The sequence below is a fragment of the Lycium ferocissimum genome, unplaced genomic scaffold, assembly GCF_029784015.1.
Source record: "Lycium ferocissimum isolate CSIRO_LF1 unplaced genomic scaffold, AGI_CSIRO_Lferr_CH_V1 ctg5453, whole genome shotgun sequence".
NCBI classification, from domain to species: Eukaryota; Viridiplantae; Streptophyta; class Magnoliopsida; order Solanales; family Solanaceae; genus Lycium; species Lycium ferocissimum.
Window position 1 is genome coordinate 27,097 of NW_026725992.1, and position 12,904 is coordinate 40,000.

Below are 12,904 nucleotides of genomic sequence, written 5' to 3' on the forward strand. Positions count from 1 at the left end.
ATCCTAGAAAGAGTTAGTCTAAAGGCTTAGGATAAGCATTGATAACGAGCCTAACGATAGTATGAATTCCCTTGATTATAGATTTTCGAGTTCGAGAAGTAGAAGTTGAGCGAATAGATAAGCTTCAAGGTATGTAAACTTACCCTTTCTTTATTTTTTGCAATGAATTACAAAAAGAGGGCGAACGACGAACATACATGCCTCCAATGAATTCTAGTTCTCAGTGGCACTTGACATGATAGTTGTCTTTGATTCTCAAGTGTTGGTTCATTCTAATTATTCTATTGAGTCTCAGATAATGATTTAGTTTGTATATGGTTGCTCCTGATATTCTATTCGTGCATAACTTTGTTACATCAATTCACCGAGCCCCGAGCTGGGTACGTATTCATGCACAGTTTCATTGTATTGTTCACCGAGTCCCTCACTAGAGGGGCGGGTACGGTATATATATGACTATTTCACCGAGTCCCTCACTAGAGGGCCGAGTACGGTATATCTATGACTATTTCACCGAGTCCCTCACTAGAGGGCCGGGTATGGTATATATATGATTCTTTCATCGAGTCCCTCACTAGAGGGCGGGGTACGGTATATATATGATTATTTCACCAAGTCCCTCACTAGAGGGTCGGGTACCGTATATATGTGATGATTTCACCAAGTCCCTCACTAGAGGGCCGAGTACGGCATATGACTTCATTCATCGAGTCCCATACTAGGCCAGGTACGGTATATTATATATATATATATATGCATGACTCATTTCATAAGGTGCAGATGCTTTGCTATTTCTCGATTTTCATATTTGTCTCCTGTCATCTTTTACTCAGTCATGATCTTCTTTATTGTACTTCATGCTTTACATACTCAGTACATTTTCCGTACTGACCCCCTTTCTTCGGGGGCTGCGTTTCATGCCCGCAGGTACAGACACTCAGTTTGGTGATCCTCCGGCTTAGGACTTCTGCCCAGCTGCTTGGAGAGCTCCATTGTTCCGGAGCTTGAGCTATTTTGGTACAGATCCTTTTGGCATAGACTTTGTATACTCTTAAAGGTCTGTAGACATGTGTGGGTTGTATATATGGTTTAGTCAGCTATACAGATGTAGTTCATTTTGGATATTCCCGTGTATAGTTGCAGCCTTGTTGGCTTGCATATTTTGTTATGTTTGGTTAACTGTGACTCCTCAGGAGACAGGTTCATTCTGATATATGGCATTATGAGTCTACAACATGCTTTTACAGATTTTCACATTGTCCTTAGTATCAGTCTGATTATATCTAATAGGTTCGTATACGAGTGTCCAACTCGGGCACTAGTCATGGCCCATCGGTTTGGGTCGTGACAAAACTGGTATCAGGGCAGTTCATCCTCGGAGTGTCTACAGATCGTGTGCAGTAGAGTCTTATTTATCGGTGTGTTGTGCACCACATCTATAAACAGAAAGTTACAGGACATTTAGGATGTTATCTTTCCTTCTTACTCTAGATCATACGATAGAGCTATGTTATCAGGATAATCCCCCTCTAACGAATAATGGTGTTTTTAGCTATGCCTCTAAAGAAAGCGGCAGCTGCCCTGAAAGGCAAATCAGTAGCTGGGAATGCTAGTCAGACTCGGAGAGTTACTAGGGCCCATGCCCAGTTTATGCCTGAGACGGTAGTCCAGTCAGCGAGCTCTGCTACATCGCCACCTCCAGAGGAGCTTGGAGCAGCAGCAGCTCCAGTTCAGGGGGCAGCACCACCGCCAGCTCCCGAGGCCCCAGTACCTGAGCCTCCAGCTCCTCAGCCAGGGGCGGAGGATAGGGCCATGAGAGATGCAGTTTAGTTTCTTACCAGATTTGTGGTAGGGCAGTGCGCAGGCATGGACTAGGAGTTGACCATAGGGATAGGTCTGATAGTTTGGGGGGTTCGTGACTCCTTGAATTGTAATCCTCCAAAAAATTTTGGGTCAAAGCTCGAGGATGACCCACAGTAGTTTATTCGGCAGATGCAACGTACATTGAGGATAATGAGGGCCTTTGAGACTGAGTTTGTTGAGTTGGCTTCGTATCGATTGCGGGATGTAGCTATTAATTGGTATGAATCTTGGGAGTTATCTAGTGGTGAGGATGTTCCCCCAGCAGTATGAGATAAGTTTGTGGAGGCTTTCCTTGGCCATTTCCTACCTCCATATATGAGGCGAGCTAGAGTTGATAGATTTTTGCATTTGAGGCAGAATGGCAAGAGCGTTCGAGAGTATAGTCTTGAGTTTGATTCATTGCCTAGATATGCGCCGACTATTGTAGCTGATATGGCAGATAGAGTACACCACTATGTGATAGGATTAGATTGACATTTGATTGATGGTTGTATGGCAGTGGCTCTTCAGCCAGGTATGGATATTGCTCGGGTACAGGTATACGCACAGGGGGGAGAGGATTGACACACGGGATGTCAGCCAGATAGAGACCATGATGGATGCCAGCATAAGAGGGCAAGATCGGCGGGTTATTCTGGTGAGTTTCGAGGCGGGCAGCCTCAGCAGCATGTTAGATATTCTTCCCAGCCAGCACGGAGTGCACCCCCACGGTTCATGGGTAGGGGATTCAACCGCATAGGGTATTCAGGAACCGGTCAAAACTCCAGGTCTTTAGGTCCACAGATGAGCAGGGGTTCGAGTCAGTCGAGGCCACCTTTGCCTCAGTGTTTTCGGTGTGGTAGGCCCCATTTTGGGGAATGTCGTTGGGCTATAGGTGCTTGTTTTTCTTGCGGCTGTCAAGGACATATGATGAGAGAGTGTCCTCATGGAGGTGGTGCAGGTGGTATGACGCAGCCTACTGGGTTGGTTGCTGGTTCATCTTCTTCTGTAGCCATGCGCCCTGCGGGGCAGGGTATTCAGACGCCAGCAGGACGTAGTAGAGGTCGTGGCGGAGCTTCCAGTTCTAGTGGTCCTGCGAATCGCATATATGCTTTGGCTAGTAGGCAGGATCAGGAGGCGTCACCACATATGGTTACAGGTATATTATCGATTTTCTCCCGGGACGTGTATGCAATGATAGATCCAGGTTCCACCTTATCGTATATATTCCCCTTTGTTGCTAGTAGAATTGGAATAGAACCTGAGTTGATAGAACCATTTGAGGTAGCTACACCGGTAGGAGATTCTGTCATAGCTAGGCAAGTATATAGGAATTACTTGGTGGATATATAGTCGTCATACCATAGCAGACCTGATAGAGTTAGACCTGACAGAGTTTGATGTTATCAGGGGCATAGATTGGCTGGCCTCCTATTATGCTAATGTTGATTGTAGAGAAAAGATAGTTCAGTTTCAGTTTCCGGGAGATCCCATTATAAAGTGGAGCGGGAATGCAGCATCGCCGAGGGGTAAGTTTATTTCACACCTCAAGGAAAGGATGAAAGTAGGAAAGGTATACTAATGGGGTGATCAAAAGGAGAGAAGAGAAAGGAAAAATTGAGCAATCACTAAGGACAAGTGAGAGAATAAGGAATTAGCAAGCTAACCGGAAGGTAGTACATAAATAACTTAGGATGAGGATAAAGGAATACCGAGAGTCGATTATACAGGAAATAGAAGAATGTATGGGAAATATTCATTAGTATAGACTAGACTTGGCAGCAGGAAGGAGAAGAAAGAAGAGAGTATATTGTAGGGATTTCACGACACGAACAAGAAGTGGCGGATGCGGGAAGAACTATAACGCATAGATGGGATGCGAATAAGTATTCAACGAAAATTTCAGATAAGTGAACTAAGTAAATAAAAAGGATTGATAGTGAAAGTAGAAGAGTGTAGCCTATTAACTTTCAATGGTACATTGTAAACGTAGGGTGAAACTAGAAACTCAGAGTAAGAAAAATTCCAGTGATAATAGTTGTGGAGGAGGACGAGGGACAAAAGGAGCAAAATGTGATCAAAAGTTTCGTAAAATGTTTTAGGGGCTTCCAATGTCCCATTAACCTATGGATTTCATTCATAAAAGGTAGAAGTTGAAGGGCCCTAAGGGAGGTGGTGAGGATGGATCGGTAATGCATAAGCGCTTTGTTTACATGCAAAGCCTCGATTAGCAGAAAAGAAAATAAGTCAAGCTATACGATGAGAGAACTCCGGTATTATAAGGGACCAAAAGAGTTGGAAGATCGTTAGGGTTAGCAGGTGACTATTGATATTCGAAAGTTACTAGTGTATAAGAACACCCTTAAAAAGAGAGGAAGAGCAGATCTAATTCCGAAGTGAGGTACAACAATGTCAAAATTCCAGAGAAAGAAGGATGGTAGCCTAAATAGGCCAAGATTCGAGACGTAATGGCATATCAAGAAGGTATTAAGAGGAAGCAGAAATGAATTAAAGCTAAGCAAACCACAAGCAGGTGTGAAAAAAAAAAACTATGATGGATCAAAAAATACTTCATGCGGACGTGAGATGTGATATTTCTAGGCCCGACGTATTCTAAAGAGTAATAAAGACAATAAGGAAGGTCTCCAAAATATTTTCACAGAGGATAATGGGAAGGACGACATGGAAGAGATGATAATAGTAGCAAAAGGAGCAATGGTTGGCAGTTTGGCTATTTCTAAAGGAAGGAAGAGCGTTGTTCAGCCATATCACCGGATATTAGGAAGCACCTCTCGGATCACTAATTACACTAAATAGGAGAGCATATGCTATTGGAATTACTGGAACCATCAACGTGAAATTGTGTCGTGCCTATTTACAATAGTGTAGCATGGCACGCCGGAAAGCTAATGGAGAATAACGACTGACGAGGTAATCGTCGGTACAAGGAAATCGAGGATAAATATATTTACGTTGCAAGAAAGTCGTAATGAAGTAAGAATTTCTATAGCCCTATGCTTCTGGAATGATATCGTGAGTTGAGGAAAGAAAATTAGGCGAAAAGTTTTGGTAGGAATTCGAAGATGTGGTGAGCTATGGAATTAGTTTGAACTCGGATTATAGGTTGGTCCAACCGATATGCATCAGAGAATAATAAAAATGGTGAGGAAACATTAGTACATACGCATTCTGGGATATTGTTATGGTTGATTTCGGAAGGGAGTTGGGAAGGATATCTCGAGGAACATAACCATTATATTTACTAGCCATAAAGAAGAGATTGAGCAAATATTTGGCATATCAGTGTGAAAGCGGTTGTGATGAGGATGTAAAGGAATAGAGAGCCTGAATGATGAACTACAAGGCATCAATACAGTGTGTATCCAAAATCAACGGATACAAGAAGGAATAATCTGAGACGACATCGAAGGAGTAAATGCAAAAAGGGCACCATATTTGGGCAAGGGAGCTGCCCACTAATAGGGAAACAAGGAATGGGAAAAAAGGAGTACTTGCAGGACGACGAGCAGTTATAGCATGGCAAGCCAAGATTATGATAAGGGAAACGAAATGAGAGTGGGATACGAGCTGATACTTGATTAGGCATATAAGAACAAAGAGGTGATAAGGTGCATAGATGAGTCCAAGGAAAGAGTTAAGAGCGAACGGGAAGAAACTTATCAATGTATAGCAAAAAGGTACGGCGATCAGATTCTAAGAGGAAGACAACGAACCAACGGAGGTGTTGTGGGTTATAAACTACAACATTCGAGGATGAATGTTTTCAAAGGGGGGAAGGATGTTACGCCTCGTTGTTATGGACGTTGAGGTTTGTTAGGTTTTAGTTGTTTTAATTGAGATCTGAAGTTGTATGCGCTTATTTTATGGTTATAAGGGCTTACGATCATGTATGTGAAGTATTGGGAAGGATATCTTTTGGAACATGACGAGTTTCGAGACAACATAAAAACCCAGATTGAAGTTCATGAAGTCCAGTTTCCAACACAACAGACCGCTCCTCAATAGGACATTAGGGTAAGGACATACTGACGTTACAAGTTGGGATCGCAGGCCAGGAAACTAGCCTGCGCGAACACGCTGAGGAGTGGAGCGAATGGGCAGGAGGCCAAGGGCCAACTCAGTGTGAACGAGCCACCACAGGGCGCAAAAGAGCTGAGCAAATTTAGGCTCGGGTCAGGGATGAAGATTATATGATTTTATCGAAATGGAATGGCTTTTCTTTTTATCTTTTTATTTATCGTGAATGGGGGAATCATTACACATAGTATGCCCGATCGGCGTATTTTTTTGTTTTACGCACCTTCCAGTACGGCTACCTTGTTACGACTTCACTCTAGTCACTAGCCCTGCCTTCGGCATCCCCCTCCTTGCGGTTAAGGTAACCACTTCGGGCATGGCCAGCTCCCATAGTGTGACAGGCGGTGTATACAAGGCCCGGGAACGAATTCACCGCTGTATGGCTGACCGACGATTACTAGCGATTCCGGCTTCATGCAGGTGAGTTGCAGCCTGCAAATCCGAACTGATGACGGGTTTTTGGGGTTAGCTCACCCTCGCAGGATCGCGACCCTTTTTCCTGACCATTGTAGCATATGTGTCGCCCAGGGCATAAGGGGCATGATGACTTGACGCCATCCTAACATTCCTCTGGCTTATCACCGACAGTCTGTTCAGGGTTCTAAGCTCAGCGATGGCAACTAAACACGAGGGTTGCGCTCGTTGCGGGACTCAACCTAACACCTTACGGCATGAGCTGACGATAGCCATGCACCACCTGTGTCCGCATTCCCGAAGGCACCCCTCTCTTCCAAGAGGATTCGCGGCATGTCAAGCCGTATTAAGGTTCTTCGCTTTGCATCGAATTAAACCACATGCTCCACCGCTTGTGCGGGCCCCCGTCAATTCCTTTGAGTTTCATTCTTACGAACGTACTCCCCGAGCAGATACTTAACGCGTTGGCTACAAAGATCGCACGGGTCGATGCCACGCGCGCCTAGTATCCCTCGTTTACGACTAGGACTATAGGGGTATCTAATCCCATTCGCTCAACTTTATCCCAGTTTTGCCGAGGGAGCAACCCCATTTTTCACCCATTTTTCACCTTGAATTGGTCAAATGCCATTTAGCTATTGCAATTTTCTTACTTTTCGTGGAGGATTAAAAGATCCATAAAGGTCCATTTATCAGCCATAAAGGGGAGATCCTAACAATGCCATGGCATGCTCAATTTGTCACGACTTACCATGTTACCGAGTACCTCTTAGCAAGTCATATAAAATGGTGCCGTATTTTTTTTCGAAGGTCCCGAACATTAATATTAGCTAACAATCATTATGGGCATAGACTAATTAGCTTCACTATCGTTTCATACAACAGCATTAAAATGCCAAAATACCACGTATTTAACTGTACATAACTGACTGGACATATCTGTCTACGAGCCTCTAGACATAGTACACTTATACACAGAAAGGGCCGAGTACTGTCGTGCCCGAAAATATACACAAAAGAGTACCACAGAGGTGAGGCTCCGGGACAACTGGAGCGCTGTCAGGTACGGCTGGTAGAGCTCTAAGGGTCCAATCCGCCTGTCTGCTGACCTGCGCGGCATGAAACGCAGCGTCCACAAGAAGGGACGTCAGTACGAATAGTGTACCGAGTATGTAAGGCATAAATAGTATCATAAGATCATGCAAAGAACATAAAATATAACATAGGAAAGTGACTTAACCTGTGTCTCTATTTGTCTACTCTGAGAATTACTATGCAAGTTAGCTTTACTATCTGGAGTACTGTTATGATGCTGCAAGTAAACTGCCCGACCGTGAAGGTACGGTGTACCTCTGCCCGACCTTATAGGTACGGTGGACTGCTGCCCGACCATATAGGTGCGGTGAATTATTTTCTAGGCGGATCATAGGATAAAGAAGTAATCTGTCATCTGAGTGCCCCATTAGGGCGGATGCCATGCATGTTAGCTTTCTAAAAAAAAACATATAAATATCTGTAAGTAAACTGCCCGACCACATAGGACCGGTGTGTAGACTGCCCGTCCATATAGGAACGGTGTATAAGCCCGCGTCCAGGCCTCCCGCGTCCGGGGTATAGTCCGCCCACCGCAAAGGTGTGTGTACCGCCCCGCCGCCCGTTGGACGGCACGGTGTCATAAAATAATCATTCATGCACTCAGAGTCCTCAGGAAATAAGGCTAAAATAAAGTAAAATTGAAGTCAAAACTTACTGAACAATTTCATACTCGTATTGAATTACTAACTTGAAACTCTTAGCCGTGGACTCATTCTTGCCATACTTGTCTTAATCATATTCTCTTCTTTATTATCTTCGTTATTATCATCACAAAATATTTCCATTAGAAAGGCTACCACACTTATCATGTAGTAAATGGAGCAATGAAGAAAATCCGGATCGAGGGTCCCACCTCGGGTCTAATGAGACGGCGTATTCAACTTACATATAATACGTGTCATGACGCTACTTATGAAGGTCTTAGGGTAATCGGGTCTCACCCTTGCGAGTTCTAGGATACTTAGACACTTCTCTCATAATTCATGCACTTTTGGTTCAATCTTACTGAATGAATAGTGACTATTTTCTATCGCGGATTTCTAGAGTTAAGTAAGTCCCCGAGGCGTGAAATCAAGCCTACACGTCTAAGACATGCCAAGAAAGAAAGGGGAAACCTTACATACCTCTTTCTGCTTCTTTAGCTATTCCGAATTCACGTCGCAATCTCGTCAAAATCTGCAAATTGGTCATATTTACCAAAACTCTTATTAGGGTTCGTAGAGTCTAGAATCTTAAGGAAACGCTTGGCTACCGAAATTTCGGCAGCACTTCCTTTGTAAACATACCATCCTCAATATTCAATATAGCCAAATTTGTCATCAACCACAATCCGGGAATTCAAACCCGGCCAAACTATTAACCACGATTCCAACAACAATACTAACAATTTTCCAAATTCAATCAATTTACTACTTCTTCCAAAACTTTCCAACTTCAATGAAAATAATAACAACCTCATAATTTACACATTAACAACATCATACTATCAACATTATCCTCCACGCATGCAAGAACACTACATTCAAGTTTCATAATTTCTACATCAAGTCTCCAACTACCACAATTTCCCTAAGATCATTAAACTTTATTAACAACATAAATTCCACAACAACAATAATCGAAACACTAAATAAAATTAGCTCATTTACCTCCACACCACACCATAATCCACACGGCCATACCACACACCACACGGCTAACATCAAACATAATCACTACAACCTTTCCACCATCATTCAACTTCCACAACAATAACAACCAAACACTCAATAAAATAATTAAAACATGACTCCTACATAACTATACATGTTCGGCCATGCCCCTATATTCATGTCCTTCATGAATTTCATCCATTTTAGCACACTACAACACATAAATCTTCCATTCCAATCATTATAACATACATACATCTTCCATAACACAAAGAACAAGATTCTTACCTTTTTCTTGAAATTTCAACTTGCCACAAACGTGGTTCTTTCACCAAACTAATCGTACCACGTCGAAGAGCGCTTTGAGCTTGCTACTAATTCAAGAAGAACGAGATTTTTGAGTCAAGTTTGAAGGCTTGGAAATTTTTTTCTTCCTTTCTTTCTCTCTTTCTATTTTCGGCCGAAGGCCTCTTTTTTCTCCTCTTGATTTCTCTTTTAATTTCTTGAAGCTTCTTGAATAATACATATAATGATCCTCTTATTAATTTATCACATGGAATAATTTCCATGGGCTTGGGCCATGGCCTCATGGCCGGCCACCCCTAAACTTTTGGGCCTCATTTCCTTTTGATTTTTGTTGAGCCCAATTAGCTACCGATCATGTTTTGTAATTTCCGAAACTAATTTCCAACATTCCAAATTTACCCTTCGTCTTCCTCCATAATTCCACGAGTCATATGGCGAATTTCCTTTTATGCCCTTGACCTTCCTCATTAATTCCACTTCTAAATTTTTTTCATATGCCAAACAAGATAAAATGTGGCCTTGCTTATTGTCTTCCCGCGATTATCTTGAATTATCCGATTGCATAAAATGCGGGATGTAACATCCTCCCCCCCTTTAGAACATTCGTCCTCGAATGTTAAACTGACCTCACAGTGCATTATAATACTTCGGGGGAGGTTTCCTTCGTAAATATCTCACATATCGTCCAACATATCTATTTTAGGAGCTTAGGTGCCTCTTGTTGGTTCTTTGCCTCCTGGTCCAAAGCTAATTGATTCAACTCCGCACGCCGACTCATTTATGCGTTAACAAGTCCCCTCTTGTTGGTTCTTGAATCGTCATAGTCCATTTTTGGTCCAACATGTCCGCCCCTTCTGTTAGTCTAGTCCGTCTCCGCCTACATGGCTTTTATAGGGTTTCTAACCACTCCACATACTGTAATTTACACTGGTCTATCTAATTTTACATTCGTCTCTTGTTCCCACATTTATGGAATTTTCAGTATATTTCCCAGGGGGTCACCCATCGTGAAATTGCTCTCACCCGCACGCTTAACCATTGAAACTTTTAGCACGCATTTGAAACTTTAGTGCGATGCGTCTTAGCGTTAGTATTTTCGCCTCCACTCCCTCGTGGAAGTCCGCATCGCTCATATTACATAATGTGGAACGAGTCGGGGTCTTAGCAGTTTTCTTAAACGCACGCGTAACAATCTTTTCTCTTACTTACGCTCTACCCTCCGCTTTGGGATATTCCTCTCTAATATTCGTTCTTACCCGTACGTATGGCTACTTTTCGTCTTAATTTCCGAATTCTTATTATGTTGATAAGAATACAAAGGCGACATAGGATACGATGGGATTCGAATCAATTGACACGCATATCATAGAAGGTGCTGAAAAAGTACCTGCGGCCGCGTCTGCGGAAGGCTCAGGGTCCTGTCGCCCTGTCAATGCATATAGGCGTTGCGGAGGGCCGGCTGAACTGGGTGCTCCTCCTCTACCTCGGCCGCGTCCCACTGGAGCTTGGGAAGCCTGTCCGGGAGGGCGCACGGACGATGAGGAACCGGCTACCGATCCCGTAGGCTGACTCTCACCTCTACCTCGCAACGAGGGGCAGTCACGCATCTTATGCCCCATCTGTCCGCAAGCATAACAAGCGTCCGAACCCAAGCGGGCCCATTTCCGCATCGTCCCGAATGCATCCTCCCACACCATTTTTTGCACCGTGGTGGGGGCGGCCTCATCCGGCCGCATCTACTACCGTACCGGGGGCTCGAAACCCCGGACCGCTCACCCGTACCGTCCCCCTCTGTCCTCACTCCTAGCTCCGAAAGATCTGGCTCTTTTTCTGGAGCTCCTGTCAAAATAACGCTCACTCTTCTGCGACTGATGTTGTTCTTCCGTGAAAAATTTATTCCGGGCGTGAGCCTGAATGCGAGCAATGGTCATCCCATCCTGGAGTGAAGCTGTCAAACACTCCTTAATTATGTGTGGCCCCAACCCACTCACGTACCGGTGTACATGATCCCCCATATCAGCTATCATGGCTGGGGCATACCTGGCTAACGAGTTGAAGCGGAGGCTGTATTCCCTAACACTCATGCTCCCTTGCTTAAGATTCAAGAACATATCAGCGCGAGCTCGTCGGACCTCCGGTGGTAAGAAATGTCGCAGAAACGCCTCCGTAAACTCCTGCCAAACCGGGGGAGGGGCGTTTGCTCCCCTCGAGAATCTCCAACTGTCATACCACAGGACTGCCACATCCCGCAGCCTGTATGAAGCCAACTCTACGGACTCCGTATCCGAAGCATGTATAATCCTCAGAGTCCTCAGCATCTCATCTATGAAATTTTGGGGGTCTTCCTCTGGTTTCGACCCGTAAAACTCCGGAGGTCGTAGGGCAATAAAATCACGAGCCCTGGCACTTACTGCCCTGTCTCCCGAATCCGTATCTTGCCGCTGAGCCTGTGCGGCAACTAGCTGAGTCAATAACTGGATGGCCTCTGCCATCGGCTGGCCCGGAGCTACTGTCTCGCCCTCCTGGGCTGCCCTAGCTTTCTTCTTTGGCGGCATTACTGAAACCATAACATAGAATCAGGAAAGGAATATGGAAACCTGGTAGCATAGCTCTATCGCACGATCTTAGAATACAAAGAAGGTCATATTTCCTAAATGCCCTGTAGCCTCCTGTTTATAAGTGTGGCGCGCTACACACCCATAAGCAAGACTCTACTGGACACGGCTCGTAGACAAATCCCTAGGACCGAACTGCTCTGATACCACTTCTGTCACGACCCGTCTAGGGGCCGTGACGAGTACCCGATACTTGTACCGAGCACCCCTTACTTACCATGTTACCTGTACCTCTTAGCAAGTCATATAAACAGTGCCGTATTTTTTTTCGAACTGAACATTAATATTAGCAGCGTCATTATGGGCATAGACTAATTAGCTTCACTATCGTTTCATACAACAGCATTAAAATGCCAAAATACCACGTATTTAACTGTACATAACTGACTGGACATATCTGTCTACGAGCCTCTAGACATAGTACACTTATACACAGAAAGGGCCGAGTACTGTCGTGCCCGAAAATATACACAAAAGAGTACCACAGAGGTGAGGCTCCGGGACAACTGGAGCGCTGTCAGGTACGGCTGGTAGAGCTCTAAGGGTCCAATCCGCCTGTCTGCTGACCTGCGCGGCATGAAACGCAGCGTCCACAAGAAGGGACGTCGCATACGAATAGTGTACCGAGTATGTAAGGCATAAATAGTATCATAAGATCATGCAAAGAACATAAAATACAACATAGGAAAGTGACTTAACCTGTGTCTCTATTTGTCTACTCTGAGAATTACTATGCATGTTAGCTTTACTATCTGGAGTACTGTAATGATGCTGCAAGTAAACTGCCCGACCGTGAAGGTACGGTGTATCACTGCCCGACCTTATAGGTACGGTGGACTGCTGCCCGACCATATAGGTGCGGTGGATTATTTTCTAGGCAGA

General features: G+C 44.3%; 1 protein-coding gene across 1 annotated transcript in view; it reads left to right on the plus strand.

The window, feature by feature from the left end:
- Window positions 1–2,013: 2,013 nt before the first annotated feature.
- LOC132044917 (protein Ycf2-like) overlaps window positions 2,014–12,904 on the plus strand; it is a 14,732-nt gene continuing 3,841 nt past the window's right edge. The window contains exons 1-2 of the mRNA XM_059435452.1: window positions 2,014–2,127; window positions 2,363–2,500. Coding sequence (XP_059291435.1) covers window positions 2,014–2,127; window positions 2,363–2,500 — 252 coding nt within the window. The remainder of the gene's footprint in view (window positions 2,128–2,362; window positions 2,501–12,904) is intronic.